Here is a 22,422-nt window from a genome sequence, read left to right as displayed (position 1 = left end):
TACAAGTCCATTTGGATTGAAGCATTTGAGTTGTTAACAAAAACCCAGAATACCCTCATTCCATCTAATTTCCCCTTGACCTTGCATATATATGCTGCACTGTAGAATGTCTGTTTACAAGGGTCTGACGACCACACAGAAATCTAAGAGTGTGTTTGTGTGTGTGCATGCCTTCCCACATGACATGTCAATTAGCCTGGCAAAGTGGTGATGTAACATGGGTCAAGAAAAGGTTAAATAAACAGAACACATACTTTGTTAATGTTGGAAAAAAAAGAGAGTGGCAAAGTCAAAGTGCCATGTTTTTCCACTCACTTACAAGACCTCTGTGTGGACGTGTGTGTGCTGGTTTTCAGTGTGTGTCTTACCTGGAGTGATGATTACAGTCTGGGCCTCTTTAATCATGTCAACAGTCTGATCTATGTTGACCTCTGTGTGTGTCCCTGTGATCTCCATGGGCTTTCCTGTACCAGTGGAAGACGTGCCATAGCCTCCCAAGATGACGTTAGCCAGTGAGCGATTCATGGCCTGAGAGGGAGGAGGGCACATTTGTTTGTTTTTATAAAACCACCTTTTGTTTTCACTGAATTGATTCTGCAGCACAATGTGGTAGAAGAAAATTGAAAGGCAAATTTCACACATTTGTGACCTTATTTAGAAGTGGGACTCTTATTGGAATGGTATAGTTAGAGTCCCTCCTGGTGGACAGGAAAGGAACAACCACATCTAACAGTATTCCACTCCACTTACCACACACATAATATATGACAGGATGGCTCCAGATGACCCAATGAGAGCTCCAACAATGGTCAGAAGGTTGTTGTTGAGCAGGAAGCCCTCGGCACACAGGGCCCAGCCTGAGTAACTGTTCAGGACGGTGATCACTACAGGCATGTCAGCGCCTCCAATAGCAGCAGTCAAGGTGACACCCTGAGGAGAAGGACAATATATAGACTCAAATTAAGTCAAACCACTTTTGTAATCACATTAGCCCAGATGTAGTGTACTATATATATTTTTTTTTCCACAGTCAAATTCGCCTGGATAGTACATCAATGAACAATAATTTATTACATTTATATCTGATCACCTTAACTGATATGAAAACGTATTTTTACCGAACATATACATATTGAGCACAAACAGAAAACTGGAGTTTTGCTGTTGACCGATTTGCCACAACGCCTGCTCCCTGCCCAACTCTTAATTTCTGGGAAGCCAATGTTTCCCATTCAGAAAGCCTTTTACGAGACATTTACTAGCAAAGTCTCATTTATTACATTCTTGCCCATGTCCTTCATTGCATTTATTGAACTTTTAACAAAATTATTACAAGCTAGTCTTTCAGCATGTAAGTACATTTCGAGCACAATAACAGACTTAAAAAACACACACAGCATACCATGACAGCAGAGAGAGCGGACACTGATCCGAGACAGGTGATGCCAGTGGTGTAACTTGGATCCAGCATGTAGGGAATCATCCCGCCAACACTAGCTGCCATAAGGCTGGCATTCAGAGCATGACGACCAGGGAGCATCAGAGGAGCACTGTTCAGAATACCTGCATGTAGAGGAGGGAGAAATAATGATGGGACAACACAAAGGTAAAAGAAACAGCAGTAGCTTTCTTTAGGGTCATTAATTGCCTAATTTCTCATTTAGCCCCCTCCTCTGGAGACTTAACTGGGTACCATGTCCAGGCATTATTTGTCCTTAGTAAAACATTTTAAACTAACATGGAAATTACAGCTTGGCTGTCAGGCCTGGTGCCAACATGAACCTGATGAACTCTTTGTTTTTTCCCCTTCAAAGCAGAGATTAATCATCAGATTTTCTTATCTTGACAATTAGAGTATGACCAAATAGACTGAACATCTGACAGCAATGACTTTGTAAATGATTTTTTATATGTATATATGCCGCATGTTCTATTTAAAAAAAAAAATGCAAACGATACCCTCTGATTCTGAGTCTCCACTGAACAAGCATGTGAGTCTTAAATACAAATGCAGCACAGCATTTAAAATAACAAAATCATGTGGTGCCACATGATGTGATTCTAAAAAAATATGCAATTTGACAACAGAGGCTGTCATATACTAAGATAACAAAACAAGCAACATCAAACTATGAGGAGGTGTAGTGTCTTTTTGGTTAATGGAGTGAATGTTTACAGTTTTCTTATTTTACCTTGCAGCTTGCCATATGCCACCAGAGAGCCGCTGAATGTGATCCCACCGATGTAGGTGCCGAGATAAGCAACGATCTTGGTGAGGTTAGCGGCGGGGTCTGTGGCAAAGTGGGGATACTCAATCATATATTCAGCCACACAGGTGAGCACAGCAGCCAGCCCAACCAAGCTGTGGAAAGCTGCCACCAGCTGGGGTAAGTCAGTGATCTGGATCTTCTTAGCAATGGTAAGACCTAGAGAAAAAGAGAAAAAGGGAGAGAGAGAGAGAGAGAGAGAGAGATAACAACAAATAAATAAAGTGTAGTGGCCCTGAAAGACCTATGCATAAATAACATGCAAATCACAAGCACATGCACACACACTCAGAGGACTGCTGGGAAGTGGGCCCATCTGAAGAGCCAGGTGTTGTTGATGAGGCTTGCTTGGGGAAATTCCACGTGTGCGAGTTACTCTACACTTTATGTGTGTGTGCACGCGCACATGTGTCCTGCAGGAAGCCTTTCAACATTACTCTGGAAAAGAGCATTATTGTCTGTGTGGATAGTTTAGTCTGGGTTTCAGCTTTATTACTGGAACAATTAACATCTAATTGATCTAAATACCCCAAATAGGGAGAGTGAGAGAGAGAAAGTGAGTAATATGTGATGCTGACCATGCTGACAGGCCTCTTTTGTCTGATTGTGTTTGATGTAAACATAGACCCTGCTCTTAGCAGATCTAATTGAGCTCTGAATACATGTGCATGTGCACAACAATGCAAAACACATATAAATTATTTTAGTCATGCCACTTTCTGCCTTGTTCCAGTTCTGTAAATATCACATTTTTCATGATGTATCATCTCTGTGTAAACAGACACACTTACCGGCAGTGCCACCAACAGCCATGGCCACACTCATCTGTGCCAAGAGCTCAGGACTTGGTTTAAGGGCACCCAGCGTGGCAGCAAGTCCACCTGCGACTCCCATCATACCCAAAGTGTTACCCAGACGGGCTGTGGTCTGGTTGGAAAGGCCAGCAAGTGCACCGACACAGCACAAACCTGATCCCAAGTACATCATCTATCGAGAGAAGGAAAGAGAGAATGGAAAAAAAATCAGCTATGAACAAGAATGAGTGATCACAAGATGAAAAAAAGACCAATGGATTTTCCTTGGACGGTCCTGCACAGCATCTGGGCAAACAAAGAATACATTTGGAGGTCTGGAGCACCAACTCTGTGGGGTAGGAAACCACAAATAAACTGGACATGTGGGCATGGATTAAACATCCTCTCACACCTGTTCAATGTTGTAGCCAGAGTGCAGAGCAGCAGCATAGCCTCCAACAAAGACACCGCTCGGAAGCAGATAAAGGTAGTTGTACTCTGGGGGATCAGTGGGCCTTTTGAACATGTCCAACATCTTTTGAGTCACCAGGAAACCACCTGGTGAAACGGAAAAAATGCAACGAGTTTGTATTATAGTGGCATATGTGCTTCATAGAAAAAAGGAAAGGGAAAGGAAAGGAAAATCATAATTTAAAATGTCCCGGATGGCAAAAAATGAGTTAGAGGCAGGGACTCAAGGCACCTGAAAAATATATTTTTAGACCACAGGTGTTTTAAAACCAATAACTAAAAACTGCTGCCAAACCTTATAACCAGTGTTAGGAATTTAATGAGTCCACATTATGTCAGTGTAAATATTTCAAGCAGAAAACCTCAAAAGTGTCAAACTAGGACCAGACAGTGTCTCACTTCTTTATAGGAGAATATCACATTACGGTGTGTATGTCTCCATTTTTCCCCCTTGGCATGTTTGTAGCCATGTGCGCGCACACACACCCACACTCATACATATATGGGTGAATCAGAGGGCAGCATCTGTTTCTTTCCAGTACAGGTAATTTCTGACATAGAATCTTCTAGTTAAAACATGTAATGGTGATCACCCTACTACCATTGCAGACGGGGCTGAGCCAACATAGAAATAGGGAGGAATGCTTGTGCCAGCATCTACTCCTTTCTTTCAGCTCTTCTCTTTCACAGAGTTAGTCTACTGGCACTAATGCAAGGTTAAAAAAAAAAAAAAAAAAAAGGTTGTCAGTGACGAGACGAACAGTTAACAGCCAGGACAACAGGGGGATGCTTTAAGCTTATACTGTTGCTAAGCAGGTATACTGTTTATAATATTTCACACCATGCTAACATTTGCCATCTAACTCAAGGTAAAGGAAATGACAATGCGTTTCCATAGAAATAAACATTTCTCAATGAAAATATTTCCTCAAAAGGATGTGATTCAGAGAACGAATCCAGGTGCCCTACGAGGTAATAAGTGAATAGTTGGAAATACCAATTTAACAAAGAAGCATATTTAATTCTTATTTTGTACATTAAAAAACTAGGTGTTTTCTATTCATTCCATTGTCTGAGTAAAATATGGCAAAAATGCCACGGCCTGTTTTATTGGGGCTAAATTTCACCATTGTATTTTGTCCCTTTCCATGGAATGTTTTTTTTTGTTCCCTTGAGTTTATGGGTAATGTGGTAAACTTCTTAGAAATCTGAGCATGGAAACAAAAAACAAAAAGAACATCAAAAATGACTTTAAACAAAGGGTAGGTATGTGTATGATGGCTGTGGTATTTTGGCATGCTTTCGCTAAGGGTAAAATCTAAAACAGTAAAAAATGGTTTGAAGAGTAATGCCACAGGGTCTGAGGGGACCATGAGTTGCGACAGGATTCACAGCGGTGACTTCAACATGAAACTTTGTGCTGTTCTGCATTTCTCTCACACACACACACATCAGAAAATGTTTCACTGCATTTCAACAAATGGGTTGATCTCAACCTTAATGCCAGTCAACTAATGTTGCATCACAGCCTCTCCTCCTGCCTAGCTGTGAGCTAATAAGAGAAATAAAACCTAATTCATGGCTCAGCCCTGGAGGAACACTCTGTTTTCCCAGCCTATTAGCCAGTGATGTTTTACAATGACTCCAGGAACACCTTTTCATTAAAATGGAAATTATTTAGGGTAATAAGGATGTGTGTGGTCCAACTCTGGTCTGAACAGGTGTGTAGAAGACAGCAGCTGCAAAACTTGGTTCGAGATGATATTATTGTATAATCAATATAAAACACTGCAAACTAATACGATATGTTACTGGCTAAAGATTGCAACACTGGCAGGGGTCACTGTTAGGCGTTTTCAAGTGACTCACCAGCAATGTTGACCGATGAGATGAAGGCAGCCAGCACAGCCAGTGTCTCAGCAACAGTCGATGGGGTGTAGCTGCCTCCCATCAGCGACAGACCACCCACAGCAGTCAAACCTGCAAAACACGGGCAGTAGTTTTTGCATTTGTTAGACAACAATTATATAATTTGTCTTAGAAATTTTAGTGAAGCTGTTACAAAACCAAGAAAAGAGCTTAAAAATGTTAATGTAGTCATTAAATAAGTTAATCACTCAAACACTGTTTCCCTCTCAGATTGGAAAAAGAAATGGGAAGATACAGCGATAAAAAGAGAAAAGGGGTAAGGAGGTTGTGTGTGTTTTTACCAAGAGAGTCTCAGGAAACTTTGATAACATCAGTCCTGTAATGATTTACAGGCACTAAGATGCAAGACCCAGCACCGTGGGAGCTTACATTCACACAACGTGTGTGTGGTTGTGTGCAATTTTAGGTTGACTAACAGGTAAAGAGTGCATGTGTGCAAGCATGTTTGTGCTTAAAGTCAACAGTTCTATAACACAATCTGCAGGAAGAAACCATGTTTTCACCATTTTCTCTAGTTTGGTCCCTCATTCCTCATATAAAAATGTACAAATAATAATTCTGTGTAGGAATTCCCTAGATTTTTCTGACTAGATTTGTCTGACGGATTGAATTACCTGTGCTACAAGGGAGACCTGTGAGTGGAGTGCATGTTGCCACCCATTAACCTGAAAGCCCAGCATGGTCCCTTTTTTTAAAAAAGAAGAAGAAGAAGAGAGCGAAAACAGGTACTGTTACACCATTTAGGTGGAGATGAAAGGCATGTCTGTCCACCACAGCTAAGAGATTAGCCAGAAAGAAAGCCAATAGGCATCACGCAAATACCAACTGTGACACATTCACAGATGTTTATAGTGGGTGGGCTAATGACCTGTAGCTGCATCTCTGTGACAAACATTCGGTGCCATGCTACAGGCACAGGGGAACAGTGAATCAGTGCTCTCAAGTAGATTAAAGCTTTTCCACCAGACACCAGATATGAAGTTGCGTTTCAATGAGCCACTGGATATGTAACTAGTATCTGAAGATTTTAAGATGACCAACCGGTAAAGTCACTACTGGGTTGTAACCCTATAACCTCTACATGAAGAATATAACTATCCCTCACTCAAACCCTAAATTCCAAAAAGATTCCCTAATGTCTGTGAGTGATTGTGTCTTTACGATGCCTGGCACAACAACAGAATTCTGCTGGTCTCACTGTTTCCATAACCGCAGTCAGTGACAGAAATGAAGAAAAAAAAATAATGAGGCCACACAAAATATGAAGGGAAAAAATACCTGGACAGGGAGGGAAGGAGACAGGCATACAAAGAAAGGACCTTTAAATGAACTCAAATTGTACCAGTGCTTTTTAGAATAACAACAATGACCTTGCCTTATATAAATAATAACAATCCATACAAAGGCAGAACATAAAAAGGGCACAGACCCAAAAGTAGATGGCGGTGAGGTGTCAAGATGTGAAGAGGATGTAGGTGTCACTAATAAAGTTTTTAAGAAAGTGAAAACTGTCTCTTAGTCGTTACACTGCTGGGCTCCACAGCCGAGCTCTGATGTCTGGCTGTGTGAGTAAATGAGTAGAGGATTTCCCTGACCCTCAAAGATCACCGATGGTGTGTTACTTCCTACCCCAGTGTGGGGCTTTGGAGTGATCAAAGCTATAAGAACACACACATACATTTATTTCTTTCACCTCTTAACCTCTCTGTGTTAAGCAGCAGCCAGCAATAAGGACAATATCTTTAGTAAATTTGGACGGACTAACAGCAACAGCGAGTTAATTGTAATAAATGACAGTTTCACAACGACGTGTTAAGCTGAATTTATCAAATTGATGTCGTCCCATAACTGTGGACTCTTCTTACCCGTCAACACAGGAGAATAAATGACAAAAAAAACAGAATAGCTAACTTGCTGCATAATAAATAACTAACCTGAAATGGCATTGGTGACAGACATAAGAGGAGAGTGCAGAGCTGGAGTGACTCCCCACACTGTGTGGTATCCTACGATACCGGCCAGACCAAAGGTGGTTACCATCTGAGTGAAGGCAGCATTGGGAGCTGACAGGCCCAGACCCAGCAGTGTGGCAAAACCTGGAGCAGAGGGTGAGAAGGGTTAGAAAATACATTTAGAGCTAATACAACAATTATTATATGATTTAAAAACAACAAAGTCCTATGAGCAATGTTAGCACAAGAACATCATTGACCACGTTCACTTAGGATGTTTAAGATGTGCCTTTAGATGTGGTAGGCCCCCGGCCACCTATGTTGACCTATCTTGCTTTTCCTTCAGCAAACAGGTAAAGTTACCTGTTTTTAAACTCTAAACTGTCTGTAAACCTGTATGTTGTGAATACTAGGATATAGCAAATGTAAAGTAATTTGTCTTCCTTGATACCAACGTTACATTATTAAAATGTTACGTGCGACACTAATAAGCACCGAGCAAGCTCTGGTTGCTGACACACAGGAGCCGCTAACATCAGTAGCTGTGTGGTTTTAGGTAGGAAACTACTCAAGCACCTAAACAATGTGTGAACAACATTAACTACATGTGGTGCATTTACACAGAGCACTATGTAGCACCATGGGAACCCCTTACTACAGCGCTACATCAAACAAACACTCAGCGTGACACTGTTTTTACAATGCACACTTCCTGACACTAACAGGGTGCCTGTGTGTATGTGTGTGCGAGTACTCGTAATGTGGCTCTGTCACTTCTCACCTTGTGCACATTCCAGCAGTGACCTAAAAAAACTGGTTATTAACCCATCTGCCACCTTTTGCGGGACCTTGTTCCAATGGTGATAGCTTCAACACGATGAAGCGTGTAATTTACTTATTTGTGATTTAGAGCTTTCCAGAAAATCATTGTTTAATGGGACATTTAGATTAATCCCCAACAACTGACCTCCAGTGTACACGCCAGCTGTGGTGAGTGTAGACCTGAAGGGGGAGACTTGTGCAGCCTTTTCTGCCTCCAGTTCCTGAACAGATTTGGTCTTAGGAGGAGCTGCAGTGGGCACGTTGTTAGGCTGAGGAGCGGGGAACAGGTTCTTTCCATCCTGCAGGTGACAAGAAATTGAGAATAGAGGACTGTGAAAGGTAGACAGCAAAAAGATCATTATATTATTGAGCTGGCTTGTGATCTACAACTGACGGACAAGATAAAAACACAAAAAGCAGTACAAATTAGCCTAGTTGTATATAATGTTATATATATTAAGTATGTTTGAAATCCTAAAATTATCTGATGGTTTACACAGACCTCTTTCTTAATTTCTAAATCTATGCAATATGAAACCAACTGTTAGGATTAAATAAGCAAACCGATGATCAGCATCATTTAGAAGATTACTGTGATTAGATCAAAATATTAATGAAACCTGCTCACTCCAAACAAGGTTTTGGAGTGATTTTGATTAGTGACTGCAGCAGAAATTATCTTCCTGAAATATAATTATGATCCATTATTACAGCTGTTGTGATGTTTGCTGCAGTAATATTACTGAAGTGCCGAGATAAAGACAGCTTTATCACAATAGCAATAATTTAATGATGCCAATATTACTGACAAGTACAACCGAGTACTGAGAAGTGGTTTCTACTGGCTATACCAGTTTATAATCATGGATATATAGAGTGGGCTATTAAGGAAGATTGGACCCTTCAAAATGACTGATATAACAAGTGCTCAAAGTTCATCTTACTGTATCTGCCTCCATAAAACAATAAAAACAACTTCACCTCTATGCCCATGTGAGGGGCTATATTACTATGCAAAGCCAATTTTGAAAAACATGTTTTCTCTGTCCTAACAGCAGAGTGCTCTGCTGACAGTAAAGGTGCTCCAATGAAAAAAAGAGAGATTGTGTACTTAGGGTGACATCTAGTGACTAAAACAGGCACCTACAACATTTTGAGTGAGGGTTCTTTCTCTGCTGTATTCTGTATAAACCAATAGGGCTAAGTCACACTTTTACTCTTAACTTATGGATGTTGGATGGCAGGAGACCTCATACCTGCATGACAATAGATCCTCTGATGACGTGATCCATGGTCCCGTAGTCAAACATGTCTTTGACATCGTAGTAAAATTTCTCCTTGTCAGGGCTAATGGCCCGAATCAACTTGGTGAGGTTGTTGGAGTACAGAGTGCTGGACTGTGTTGGTAAACGGCTGGGCAGGTCTGTGTAGCCGATATGGGTCACTCCCTAAAATAAAAAAATAAAAAAACAAAACAAAAGAAATTATGAAAGGAAAAATGATAACTTAGATGGCAGACATCGATACCTGATTTAGCAAGTAATCACACTTTTTACACAGCTGTGAATGTTGTAAGTTAAAACCGTATATGCACAGACCTTGTGTACAGTCAGATCTCCAGGTACTGTAGTCTCAATGTTTCCACCAGCCTCAGCAGCCAAGTCCACCACGACTGACCCGTCTTTCATGCTCTCTACCATTGGCTTGGTAATTAGAATCGGTGCCCGCCGACCTGATATGTGAAGAAACACAAATTATAGTTCTACCTGCAAAAAACTTAATCTAAATCACCTGCTTGTCATCGTTCAACATGATCAACATAACTGCCACATTACGACCCAACAAATGACTCACACTAATTATAGCTAGGCTCATTATGGATGCGTGCAGAATACATTCAGATTCTGTAGTTTTCCAGACAGAAAGCTGTTTACATAGCCTTCATTGTGAGGACAAAAAGCGCCCTTCACTTTTAAAATATACAGACTGTATTTTCACTGTGCATGTGTCTCCTGAGCATACCAGGAATAAGAGCAGTGCTGATGACAATGTCCACTTCCTGACACTGCTTGGCAAACAGCTTCATCTCTGCCTCCACAAACTCCTTTGACATTTCCTTGGCGTAGCCTCCCTGGCCTTCTCCTGACTCCTTAATGTCCACCTCCAGTGGTTCTGCACCCAGAGATTTGAACTGCTCCAACGCTGCAGCTCTGGAAAAGAAAAATGGGGAGATAAAATGTCACAGGTGATTTCTTCGAGGAGAATATCACAGATTGAACATGAGCGCAGATGCAGTAATGAAAACTGCAAAGGTTAGTTACGGATTTCATTAGTTGATCAAATGAAAGTAATTTAAACACAGTTCATCAGACGCACACCTGGTATCGAATCCTCTGACAATGGCTCCCATGGCTCTGGCAGTACCAGCTGCTGCCAAACCAGCCACACCTCCTCCGATGATCAGCACCTATATCACAAAACACATGAATGGAAGTTCAATACTGCCATCTAAAATAATATGTTAAAACTGGCACAAATACCATCACAGATGATTTCAGTTTAACTCTACATAAAAGACTTCCTAACTATAAACATCGAACACACACTCAGACAACACACCTTTGCTGGTGGCACTTTTCCTGCTGCAGTGATCTGTCCAGTGAAAAAGCGTCCAAAGCTGTTGGCTGCAAGCACAACTGCCTTGTATCTGGATAGACAGGGAATAACAGGATTAACGGTGCATCAACTTTACCACTCATAAACCACCTTGAGGCCAGTGTGTACATACCCTGCAATGTTTGCCATGGAGCTTAATGCATCATAACCCTGGGCGATGGTTACTCTGGGCACCTGGTCCATGGCCAGGACAGTGGCTTTCTTCTGGGACAGCATGTTCATTAGCTCAGGGTTCTGAGCTGGGTAGATGAAGCTGATTAAAGTAGCTGCATCCTTCATCAACTCCACCTCATGGACACCCAAAACAGGGTTGAAAGTGGGAGCACGCACCTGGAAGCAAGAGAAATTCGCTGCACAAGAGTCTGGAACTACCCCATCGGGATCTCATCTTAACAGGTCTCTGACATAATAATATGTTTCAGACATTTTTAACTGGCTTTTCATTTTTATTTATTCCCCCCTACCTACATCATCTTCACTTTTTGAACTTTAAGCTTACCTTAACAACAACATCAGATGCCAAGACATCTTTAAGGTCTTTAATTGTTGCTCCAGCCTGAGTGTACTGTTCATCAGGGAACTTGGAAGACTCCCCTGCACCAGACTCCACAACAACATTGAAGCCCTGTTTGATGAGTGCCTGAACTCCAGCGGGAGACAGCGCCACACGGCGTTCACTCTGGAAAATTTCTTTGGGGACACCAACTGTGAGTTGTTTGTATGGAATACCTGGAGATGCACAGAGAAACAATGTATGATCAGATTAGAAAAATAAGGTTACAAAATCCAATGTAATTATTATGGTAAACATGCATGTCTGTTGGTTTAAAAAAATGCAATGCTCCAGAAGGCTGCACAAACAATACAAATGGTATTTCATTCAGCAAATGAAGCACTGCCACTACTGTAAGATTAGACAACTTCTTAAACAGCTTAAAAGTGTTTACCATAAATACTGCACTAGACAACATCTCCATGTCCTCTAGCACATGTTATGTGCTACCACACTTGCAGTTTGCATGACAACAACACCCAAGGCTGATTCCAATGTCAGTGGTTTGCAGACATTTAATCATAAACCAGATCATTGAAGGACAGTAAGCAGAATAGTACATGCCATCTGAACAACATGACAAGTGGGATAGTAAAAGACAGACGTAAGAGGAAAGAAAGCAAATGGTAAGACTAAAGGGACCAAATTAACAGCACACAGAGAGAATAAACTGAAATAAGTTAAGTCTTTTTTCTTTTTTCAGTACTCCCATTCACGTGTTAGTGACAGGTCACATGCTGTGTGGGCTCCTATGGAAAATTCCACTGCAGCCTTTTCCTCTCCTCTTCTATACATAAGCACACAGGCCTGCTGCCCTTCCTCTCTTCTGCACCTCATGCTGCAGTGACCCATACTCTCACAAACTATGTTTTGCTAAAACCTTCATAACAATAGGCATCAAAATGCCAAATTGTGTTTAGATTTTGAAGGCCTTTCAATCAACATTTAATAGCCTGTTGTCATGTTCCATTTGTTTCTGCTGACAAATGAAGAGTCTGGGTAGCAATTAAGTACAGTCTCAGAGATTAGAGTCACAGAACAATTATATCAGTATCATATTACTGAACACACACCCACTTTACACTCTATTCAGCAGATTCTCTTAACCTATACAAGCCCGGCATCTTGTTTTGAGAGACTAAACCTTTAGACTCTTAAAGAACTGTTTACAACTCAGATTCCATAATAAAACAGCCCAAAGGGCCATGTGTAAAGCTACTCTGTAAGATTTTAGTCAACTTTTTTCCTCTTCAGTTAATGCATGTGCACTGTGACATTTGAGATAGGTGCTCATGACAATTAGCTTTTGCACAACCACGTTTAAACAAATTATCCTAGAGGTGAAGTCCAGAGCAAATGCTGTTACCACCACCTGCAAAAATATACACACACCCTCACAAATGCACTAACTAAGACAGTGCTGTTTTAACCCCTTTATCCAGTGAAAAAACAGATCCACACTGACAGAATCTGCCATCCGGTATTCATGTCATAGTACACAAATATGCTCCACAGAGCAAAGTTACTTGTGCTTTACAAATGCCAACAAAAGCATGTACATTAACCCGTGTGGTCTTGTCTGCTTTATAGCTCCCAACTCTTTTCTCACATAAATACATGGCCTCAGTCAGTGAGTCTATAGGTTCTCTGGAGGTCAACGCATAATCACATCTACACATAGTGGGTGTGTAGTGTGCCCCTCCTCTACGAGAGTGTAAGCTGATACTTGTATGTCCAGAATAGATGCTGCCAGCTGTTACTGGAGCAGGCTGCACTGGAGGAATGTCAACCTCTGTCACCACGAACCAGAGAAAGAGACACATTGGAATAAGAGAGAACCAAACACACACAGACATAAAAGTCCTGCAAACAGTTGGTACTGGCTTCACGGTATACACACGCTGGCCACAGATTTGTAGGGCACAGAAAGAGAGAATAATGCCTGAGGACTGCAATATCCTCAGTTTGACCTTGGAGCTGGAAGCAAATGCAGGTACTAACAGTGACATTAACCATTAAAAGTTCAAGAAAAAACACCAGTTTTTGCCACAAAAATGGCTTAACATCCTATGGCAGAGTAATGGACAACAAAATGAATGCATTTTAAACTTTAGATGACAGATTTGTTATTGTTGTTGTACCAGAGCTGCCTCTTAACTCACCAGTGTCATGCAATGAGCACTTGACACCTGCTATGCCAATGCCATTAACCTGAACGCACACATATACAGGTGGTGCTGCTTCCATGTGGCTATCAGTAGTTAAACCTCCATCTCAACCTCAACAGATGTGCATGTACAATGTCAACCAGCAAGAAAAACCAAGCCATTTCTTTGTAATATTTATGCATTTTCCTGGATAAATGCTTGTGATTAGCAGTAAAAATGAATGCAAATATCTGTGTAAATAGTCTCTTACCTGGACTAGCACATTGCCCGAGAGCTTGATGGGTCCTGAAAAAACGCAGGCATGATGATTTGATAGTGTGGCTACTCTGCAGCTTCACACAGGAAACCCCACTGAACACAGGGGCTGAGCAGCTAGCCGCCACGACACGTAGGAGGCTCGCCATGGTGTAGACACACCTGACACTCACACTGCAGGAGGAGCTCAACAGGACAGACAGCAGCCCTCCTTGGGAGGAGACATGACAGACATGTACCGACAGAAGTAGAGGGAGGGTGGGTTTTAGAGGGTAACAGAGCAAGTGAGAACATCAGTACTTTTGTGTGTCATGCATAGCAAGTAAAACTGTTGCACAGAAACACGTATGACCTTCATTTATGGAACACGTGACATTCACCTTCCTACAAGCATTTGTGTAATAATCTTACACACATTTTGCTATTAGAGCCACAACATAAACCTGTGCCAACACATCTGCACTGCCTGACAACCAAAGTTACTTTTTAAAATTTCAGCCCACTGAATGATGGTGAGGCAGAAAACAGCATGTGGCATAGCATGTTTACTTTAAAAGAAGATAAAGAAGCTGGAATGAACTGGAGCAGGTGACTGTCGTAGGGTTCGAACTTTAACTGGCTGCCCACTGTCATTGTGAGTGCGCTTAAAAACATTTGAGGGAAAAGGTCATGTGACCATGTAGCCTATGTGTGACTGAAATATTTCAGAATTATATGGCAAATAAACTATGCTGGAAATCAAATAATCAGAAAATAAATGTTTTATTAAAAATACAAATGTGATAGAATAAATGGTTAAGTTACACTGTGCATAAATAAATACACTTAGAAATAGTAAGTAATAAGTAAATGTTTTTAATAAATACAACTTTATATATAATAACAACTATACCAATACTAATAATAATTATATAAATGAAAAGTCAACATAACATAATCGGGCTTTACTGGTTGCTAAACTTTGATATTAAAGAACATAAACTGCCACGTGACCAAAAATATGAATGACTCAGTTTTGCTAACGGTTAGCAAAAACACAACCTACATAACACCGCACCACAATGCTAACGTTTGCTGCTTTGTGCTGACTGTGCCAGATTCCAGACGGTCAGGACTCTCATAAAGCTCAGGCAAACGGCACTGTCAGCCTTTATAACACAGAAAATTAAATTTCCATTCAAAACAATGACTTCGACACCGTCTCACATTCGTGTCATTCAAACACGTAAACACTGGTTGATTTTTTGGCAAGCCCGATCTCGCATCGGTTTCTGAGTGAGTCACAGGCACAATGATCATTATCCAGGCGGCCACCACTTCTTTCTTTTTGTCTCCACTAGCTGCAAAATACAGCAGGGGGAGATGGAGGGGAAATAGAAGCTAACATAAGCTAGCTGGCGTTCTAGCTGGCAACAAACACACATCCGTTTCAGAGATGTGGGTGTTGTGTGGGTCAAAAAAGCTTCCTGCTCACTCAGAGAAATGCAAACAGAAACAAATGCATGGCGGAAAGTGAGAGTGGGAAGGTAAAGGGCGGATAACACGACTGACCTTTGCAGACAGTCCGGGCTCTGTGCAGCACAGGCGAACTTTCAGCCGACCCGGAAGATGTCTGACGCAGCAGCGGCCGGTATGAAGTATAATTGGATCATAAGAGATGCATCAGAGGATATCCGACGACATTTGGTGTGCTGTCACTGACGGAGCAGAAATCATCCACGATTAGTCGATGCAAGTGTTTATCTTTGCTATTAAATTACATTTTATTAACTCAACAACAACAACAACAAAAACTGAGTTTATGTTATGTCTTTTTGGAGATAATACGGAAGTAGTTTTCTAAATAGGCCAATCCCATATGCACATATTTAAAAGTACATTGAATGATACAACAATGCATCAATGAGAATATTTATATCTTGTAATTAAACGACATCACATTACTGATCCCTAAAATACAATTCTCTATATTTCCACTGAGGGGAGCTCTTATACTGTTTCTCAGTCACCAGCTGTGAAACAAATCAATTTTTCATCTATTTTTTAATGTATCATTATACATATACAGTGGTGGAGGAAGTACTGAAGCTTGGTACATATAGATACTATAGCTCCTGGTCATACTTATGCCTCTACAGATGCCACTACTACTTAATCCCTGCCAGCCACTCTTTTCTTTGAGATTACAGTAAAGAAATACAAATACTTAGTTACATTCTACCACATATGCATAGTTTCAAGTTACAGAAAATGTGGGGTTGTTAACTAAAGAGAGGTTAGTTTGTGGCACATGTAGAGACACATTCACACTTACATTCACACTTACAGGTTAGAGTCCACAGTGTACCTCCCCTGCTTTGACATTAAACACATTGTTTTGCTGTGACAAACCGCTCCAGAGATAAATACAGTATAGAACATTTCTGACACACAAACTGAAGTTTTTTTCACAGCTCTAGCAGCGGCACAGGTCTTCATACCAATAGTGTGAGTGCTGATGTACAATACATTTCATGCTTCAACATCATCTGTTTTATGCCAATAGTGAGACATGGAATGCTCCTGGTTTCTGTTTTTCCCTTAAACCCAGGGAAGAACCTGTGCTGTCATTAACAAAGAAACAGCAGCTTGAATGCTTTACTACTTTTCTACATTCTACTCACTCTGTGCCAACACATAATTCACTTACAGGACAGTGTATGCACTGGAAACTATATAGCCTATTTCTCACAGATACTGGTTCATCATCTGGTTCTCTTTATCAGGCTCAAAGAATGGAATGCATACGCCTGGTTTTCATTGTACCGTTTCACCCTACAGACAGCTCTGCAATTGCATTGGCTGTGCTTGCGTACTTTTTCCTTCTATATTCTCATTTCATTTCTTCAGTGACATCGAAACAGTACATTTAGCCAACAAATAAGTAACCTTGAGGTCAAGAAGCAGGTGCGAGGAAAAAGTGGGTCACTCTACCTGTTTATGTAATGAAATACAACTAGTTCTATACACACATCATTCTATTGTATAACATAAAAAGCATATTATTTATTAGCCATAAGAAAAACACAGAGAGAGAAGAAAATGAATGAATCATGAATTAAATTATTATTAGTATATCATAGTATAGCTAATAATAAAATCTCACTGTTAACTATTATTCTTTTTTGAAGGCTTTTTATGTGTTTTTGAGTTGTGGAATTAATTATAGCTTCAGGTTTAGTGTTTCTATATTTTAGTTTGCAGAGCATTTTGGGCACTTGTGAGCACTTGTTCTGGACAGAAATTCTTAAAAGCTAACCTGCCTGTGGGTACATAACATTTGCCTTAGATTCTCAACTTTGAACTGGTGTGAACTTTCCAACATAGTGGCATCTGTGTTATTTATGGTTGCTGCCATTTCCCCCCCTTTATTTTAAAGCGTAAACTCCACTCAACAAATGGCTTTAGGCTGAGTTTAACCTCCTATTTTTCCACTCTCGTTCTCACAACACTCATTTCTTTTAACTGCTTTTCTGCTGCTTTTTAGTATGTCGTGAATATTTTTAAATAAAAACTCTTGAATCATTTGGGAAATTCAATATTTCATGGACCAAACTCTATTAAGGTCAAAGATCATGTTATGCTTCTACAGAATTCACTTGAAGCAAGGTCTGGATCAAAGGCGCTGTAGGGCAACATTGTGTGTGTACATGTGTGCATGGTGTGTGTGAGGGGGGAGGAAGGGAGAGAGGGAGAGAAATTTCTGCAAGAAAAGGCTTTGAAGTTGCAGAAAATTCCAGGAGTTTCCTGTTAACAAGCCTGGTTGTAATGTGAACCAGGTCTGTGTGTGTCTGTGTGCACGAAGAGCAACATCTCCCCAGTCTCTCTCTGCTGGTGAGAAGAGTTAACATCACTTCAGTCTTCGCTGTTCTTTTACCCTTCAGGTTTGATCCACCTGTTTTTTTTTCAGGATACAGAACGCTGCAGTCTTTAGAGGATTTTTGAATTTGGATTTAGAGAATGGAAACTTCTCAGCTGGACAATTTGTGAGCTTTTAAAACCTTCTTTTAAAAGCTTCTTTAAAAAAAAAAAAAAAAAAAAAAAAAAACTAGCAAATATTTCTAGCCTGTTTCTGATGGAACACTGCTGTCTCAGTAAATGCAGTGGTGAAAACAACACTACACATGTGTGTCTTTATTCCAGATGAGGATTTATGAGCTGCTGAGCAGTTTCAGCTGATCACCCCTCACCCAGCTATGTCAGCAAGGATGCCTCGTTGCAGTACCTCACACTATCTGTTCTTTGCTGCTTTCTGGAGCCTAAGCTACACAAGTTTGATTGCTGCTTGGCCAAATATTGCTGGAAGCAAGTCGAAGGATCAACTGGACCCTAATGTAAGGGACTGGGGGGACTATTCTGACCTTCCTCCCGGGATTGAGCATGGATTAGGGCTAGAAGAAGATGGCACAGATGGAGCCAACAGGGGTGGTGGAGTATCATCATCTAGCCTGGCTCCAGAGCTGGATTTTCTGGCTGAGTTTGCAGGCAAGAAAAAAATATGTAATCCAATGTATCTGTTTGTATGTTGCTATACTTATACACTCTTTCATTTTACCCTTCAGGTAAAAAGCGGCTGTGGGTGATAACAGCTCCATCACACAACGATCACTACCTTCGTATGATGGAGAAACAGCTAGAAGACATGGACCAGGTATTGAACTGCAGTGTTTTTTTTCTTTTATCTATTTGGCCAATCTTTGAGCTTTTAGAAATATGTCTTTCTCTAAATTTCTCTCTCAGAAAGGGCTGAACTGCCACCTAGCAGAAAGAGACACCTTCATCATAACAATCATTCAAAATGCCATGATGGAAGGTCGGATCCAGAAAACAACCTTTCAGGGCGATGCCACAGTCGAGAGTCTGGATCCTGATACAGTTACCAAACTGCTGCACCACCTGGAACTTACCAGCCAAGTAAGCGTTGTGCTTGCCATAAACAGTTTGATTCATTTTAACCTGACAGATTATTAACAGCAGTCATTTCAGGACCAAGCATTCACCATGTTGGTGATGAAGAAGAATCTGCGAGTCAGTGAGAGATTCCCTTATCCGGTCCGTGTGGCGGCGATTTTGGAGCTGATTGATCAGTTTCCAATGAGAAAACTGGAGAAGATGACCAGAAAAGGATTAAACTTGAGGTTCAGTTACACCACAATTTATTCAAACTAAAGGTTTCTTTTTCAGTCTAGTAAAACACACTGTTGCTTTTTATAGGAGGGCATGTTTTACTTGTAATCCATCAGTGATGTGTTACAGGTGTGTGTGAATTCAAGGCTTTTTCTTTGCTATGTTTCAGGTGTAAAACTGCAAAAAAGAAGGTTGTGGTTAAGAGAAAAAAGAAGATAGTGCTGAGCTCCCAGAGGCAGGGAAATGTAACTTTGGTGCCGCCAATACAAATAAAAAAAGCACCTCTGGACAAAAAAGCTGCCCTGAAGAATAAAGTTCAGGATATACTGAGTGGGCGGTCGAGGTTTGTTATTCGTAAGGTGCCTACAAGAGGAAAGAAGTCAGGCAGTGATGGTCAGGCAACTTCTAAAGTGCAGGAAAAAGAAAATGTGCTCAGTCCTCCATCTGTTTCACAGAGCAACAATGAAGAGAAGAAAGAAAGGTACAGTCTTTTCTATTGCATTGCAAAATTATGCGCCTGAATGTTTTGATTTGTGCTCACATCTGGCATGTCATGCTTGTCTTCTGACACCATATAAGTGATTTTTCTTCAGTGCTGGAAAAACAACAAAGAATGTTTTTGTACTGCAGGCCTGAGTCTGCTGTGGAAAAAGGAAAGAACAGACATGGTGGACAGAACAGTGAGGATAAAACAGAGCCAAATGCAAAGGGTGACACACAGGAAAAACAAAGCTCTAAGAAAAAGGGAAAAGGGAAGAAAGGAAAGAAAGGGAAAGGAAGAGGGAAAAAGTCTAACAGAGAGGCGAGTGAGAAGGATAAAGCAGCCTTAAAGGACTTATTGGACAAGTTAAAAGGGTCAAGAAGGTTAATGGTGAGAACTTTTTTACAGTCTGTTTCCCTAATATTAGTGTACAATATAAAAGAATGAAAAACATTGGGCAGTGCCTTCTGTAATGTACTGTTTTTTCTGTTGTCTTTGTAAAAGCTGATCTCAACACCTAGCAGAGATGCAACACTTTACATCCAGCAGAACGAGGAAAATGAGAAACAGCACTGTGAGCTTGCAATCCGGAAAGTCACTGTGGCAACAATGGTTGGTGAAGGAAACAATGCCATACTCACACTGCAGCACCACCAGCTTGGTAGGCAAGTTTTGTACATACCATTCTGTGTGTGTCCTGTGTTTGCATATTTGCGTCTTGGTTTGCTGTTGAAAATAAAAGATGAAGCTGTTGTTAGAATATTCTGATGTGATAGAGGGGCTTTTTTATTAGGGCATAACTAAAGGGAAATACATAAAGAGACATATATATATAGACCTAGGCAACATTGGGCCAGACCTGGTCTGGCTATATCTACCCAAAAAAGAAAAATACAATGCAGCAAAAATCAGCTGTTAAGCACAGAATTTCCAATGACACCCGCTCATCCCCACTGCACATTAAAACTGAAGAGCGTGACTATGCTAAAAAAATGGTAAAGCATTCTTGCCCTACATTCAAAACTTTGGGGATTTGTTCCTCCTTTGCTTTTTAATGAAAGTTTGTGTGGCCGTCACAAAAAAAATGTCCACCCCTGTTCTAGAAAGAAATATGAATGTGTAGGTGTTGCCACTTAATTATTGCCAAGATGCTGCTAACATATCTAAACATCACTAAAAATCTTTCAGAGTCAGAGCCAGAGCCTCCTTTCAGTGACATATCAGAGCAGTTCTCAGATCCAGACCTGATCTCCCTGATGAGATCAGAACTCGGCCTGTCGTCCTCTGACCTGTTTTCAATGACCGTAACAGATTATGACATGAAGCCAAAGGTAAGCAAAAGTCTCACCTGCTTCCGTTGTTTTTTTTGTTGTTGTCTTTTTATTTAGGTAGGATAGGCCGCTGTGCTCATTTTCACCATTGCTCTTATTCATGTTGACATCTGAAGCAAGAAAAGAGAAACATTTTAGGAACATCTTGCAAGCTAGTGAAGGAATGAAGCAGGTTCTTTTAAACATGTATTACAAAGCTGCACTTCTTTCAACAAAGAGACAAAGAGAATAATACAAAGCACTTGGAAAGATGTCTTTCCCTTTTTTGAATAATATTCTCTCAACACTCCCCAGAGAGTCTTTGAGGCACCTCCATCAAGTCCAGCTTTGTTTGAGTACATGGACAACTTTCCCTCAAGGCACTTGGAAAAAGAGAAAGAAAGGAGGAATCCATCGGCTTGTGTAACAGACAAGCAACAGCCTGTGGTGGAAAATTCTCTGCTCAGGTAGACTCAACATGCCCTAATGATTTATGATAAAAGATTAGTATCTTTAGTCAGAATTACAGTACATGTTATCACTGTTGCCAACAAATGAAAGTTAATCTTTTATTTACATAAAGGTTCATGTCTAAGAGGAGACTGCTGATCATCTCTGCTTCCTCTGAGGATGATTACTCTTTCCAACAGCAGCTCTCTGCTCTCAATGGACAGGAGTGTCAGCTTGGTAAATAACACTACACTCTTCTTGTGTTGTGATTCCTAATGCAAATTGGGAATGTTACAATAGATTCCTGTTTTCCTTCCGACTATGAGAGTGCTGCTATATAGTTGTGGGTGTTAATAGCCAAATGCTCACCATAATGCAAACAACACTTGTTTGCATTTAGAGCCGATACATACAACTGTGTACTGTATAAACTTTGTTATTTGAAAAATTAAGGGTTTGTTTAGACATTTGTTTTATTATTTATTATTAGCTATGATCCCTCCTCAGGTATTCGCCACTTTGCCATGTTAAAGCTGACTGGAACTGGAGCAAAAGCATCAGGAACTGTTGAACTGTTCCCCTTAAACGGCAAGTCACAGTTATGTCAGGAATAAATCTATCTATCTAAACATCACCTTTAAAGTCATAACTTTTGTCATCCTTTCTCCAGGTCGTAGTCAGAGTGAGGTTGAGCCTTTATCTTGTGACATGGTTAACAATCTGAGAGAGCAGCTAAAGATCGGTAAGGACTACTTCAGCATGCTGGTTGTAGAGAAGGACAGTGATGTCAAGGCATGGTTCACATCACCCATGTGGTCTTTGGACCACATCTACGACCTGGTGGACTCAATGGAGCTTCGTATCCAGGAGGAGACTCTTCAGAAGAGACTAGGGATCTCCTGCCCTGACGATAGAGGAAGAGGAGGCAGCGATACAGGACACTATCATAGATACGATGAAGACAGAGCAGAGGAGACATACTCTTACCACCGTTCAGACGAATAATGTACAAACTTATGCAGAGGAGACAGAAAATACATAAACAGATGGACCTTATATGAGCATAAACAATGACCTCAAACTGTTATCTTTAAGACTCACAGGAGTCAGTGCAGAGATAATCATATA

General features: G+C 40.7%; 2 protein-coding genes across 4 annotated transcripts in view; one reads left to right on the top strand and one right to left on the bottom strand.

Moving 5' to 3' along the window:
- The window catches only part of nnt (nicotinamide nucleotide transhydrogenase), a 36,391-nt gene that overhangs the window by 6,548 nt on the left and 7,421 nt on the right, over positions 1 to 22,422 (bottom strand). The window contains exons 2-22 of one of the 2 annotated variants that reach the window (XM_028417194.1): positions 20,883 to 20,975; positions 20,217 to 20,260; positions 18,927 to 19,029; positions 15,439 to 15,584; positions 13,883 to 14,098; positions 11,411 to 11,640; positions 11,024 to 11,241; positions 10,855 to 10,942; positions 10,614 to 10,702; positions 10,258 to 10,445; positions 9,834 to 9,967; positions 9,492 to 9,683; positions 8,381 to 8,534; positions 7,396 to 7,557; positions 5,402 to 5,512; positions 3,474 to 3,619; positions 3,059 to 3,254; positions 2,193 to 2,426; positions 1,403 to 1,563; positions 751 to 930; positions 369 to 528 (exon numbers count right to left, since the gene is read on the bottom strand). In XM_028417194.1, coding sequence (XP_028272995.1) covers positions 369 to 528; positions 751 to 930; positions 1,403 to 1,563; positions 2,193 to 2,426; positions 3,059 to 3,254; positions 3,474 to 3,619; positions 5,402 to 5,512; positions 7,396 to 7,557; positions 8,381 to 8,534; positions 9,492 to 9,683; positions 9,834 to 9,967; positions 10,258 to 10,445; positions 10,614 to 10,702; positions 10,855 to 10,942; positions 11,024 to 11,241; positions 11,411 to 11,640; positions 13,883 to 14,036 — 2,797 coding nt within the window. In that variant the 5' untranslated portion in view covers positions 14,037 to 14,098; positions 15,439 to 15,584; positions 18,927 to 19,029; positions 20,217 to 20,260; positions 20,883 to 20,975. Of the gene's footprint in view, positions 1 to 368; positions 529 to 750; positions 931 to 1,402; positions 1,564 to 2,192; positions 2,427 to 3,058; positions 3,255 to 3,473; positions 3,620 to 5,401; positions 5,513 to 7,395; positions 7,558 to 8,380; positions 8,535 to 9,491; positions 9,684 to 9,833; positions 9,968 to 10,257; positions 10,446 to 10,613; positions 10,703 to 10,854; positions 10,943 to 11,023; positions 11,242 to 11,410; positions 11,641 to 13,882; positions 14,099 to 15,438; positions 15,585 to 18,926; positions 19,030 to 20,216; positions 20,261 to 20,882; positions 20,976 to 22,422 lie in introns of those variants that run through there. The other variant, XM_028417195.1, reaches the window with a different exon arrangement.
- On the top strand, positions 17,721 to 22,405 carry ccdc80l2 (coiled-coil domain containing 80 like 2). Of its 2 annotated transcripts, none has more exons than XM_028417222.1 (12): positions 17,721 to 18,411; positions 18,489 to 18,577; positions 18,667 to 18,840; positions 18,913 to 19,064; positions 19,223 to 19,534; positions 19,684 to 19,924; positions 20,039 to 20,195; positions 20,729 to 20,865; positions 21,160 to 21,311; positions 21,428 to 21,531; positions 21,802 to 21,882; positions 21,965 to 22,405. In XM_028417222.1, exons 1-12 carry the CDS (start codon positions 18,123 to 18,125, stop codon positions 22,297 to 22,299), a joined length of 2,223 nt encoding a protein of 740 aa, XP_028273023.1. In that variant the 5' UTR covers positions 17,721 to 18,122; the 3' UTR covers positions 22,300 to 22,405. The 2 variants fall into 2 exon arrangements, with proteins under 2 accessions (XP_028273023.1, XP_028273022.1); XM_028417221.1 differs by having other exon boundaries at positions 20,723 to 20,865.

This window comes from Parambassis ranga, chromosome 12 (genome assembly GCF_900634625.1).
Source record: "Parambassis ranga chromosome 12, fParRan2.1, whole genome shotgun sequence".
In the NCBI taxonomy this organism is placed as follows: Eukaryota; Metazoa; Chordata; class Actinopteri; family Ambassidae; genus Parambassis; species Parambassis ranga.
Note: the sequence above shows the minus strand (reverse complement) of the source record. Positions and strands in the feature narration are given on the sequence as shown.

What these genes read in the sequence shown, in the direction of transcription:
- ccdc80l2 (XM_028417221.1), top strand. Translation starts at nt 18,123, where the DNA reads ATGTCAGCAAGGATGCCTCGTTGCAGTACCTCACACTATCTGTTCTTT. An exon ending in ACCTGGAACTTACCAGCCAA is followed by an intron (nt 18,841 to 18,912) that starts GTAAGCGTTGTG and finishes CAGTCATTTCAG; the next exon opens with GACCAAGCATTCACCATGTT. An exon ending in AAGGGTCAAGAAGGTTAATG is followed by an intron (nt 19,925 to 20,038) that starts GTGAGAACTTTT and finishes TCTTTGTAAAAG; the next exon opens with CTGATCTCAACACCTAGCAG.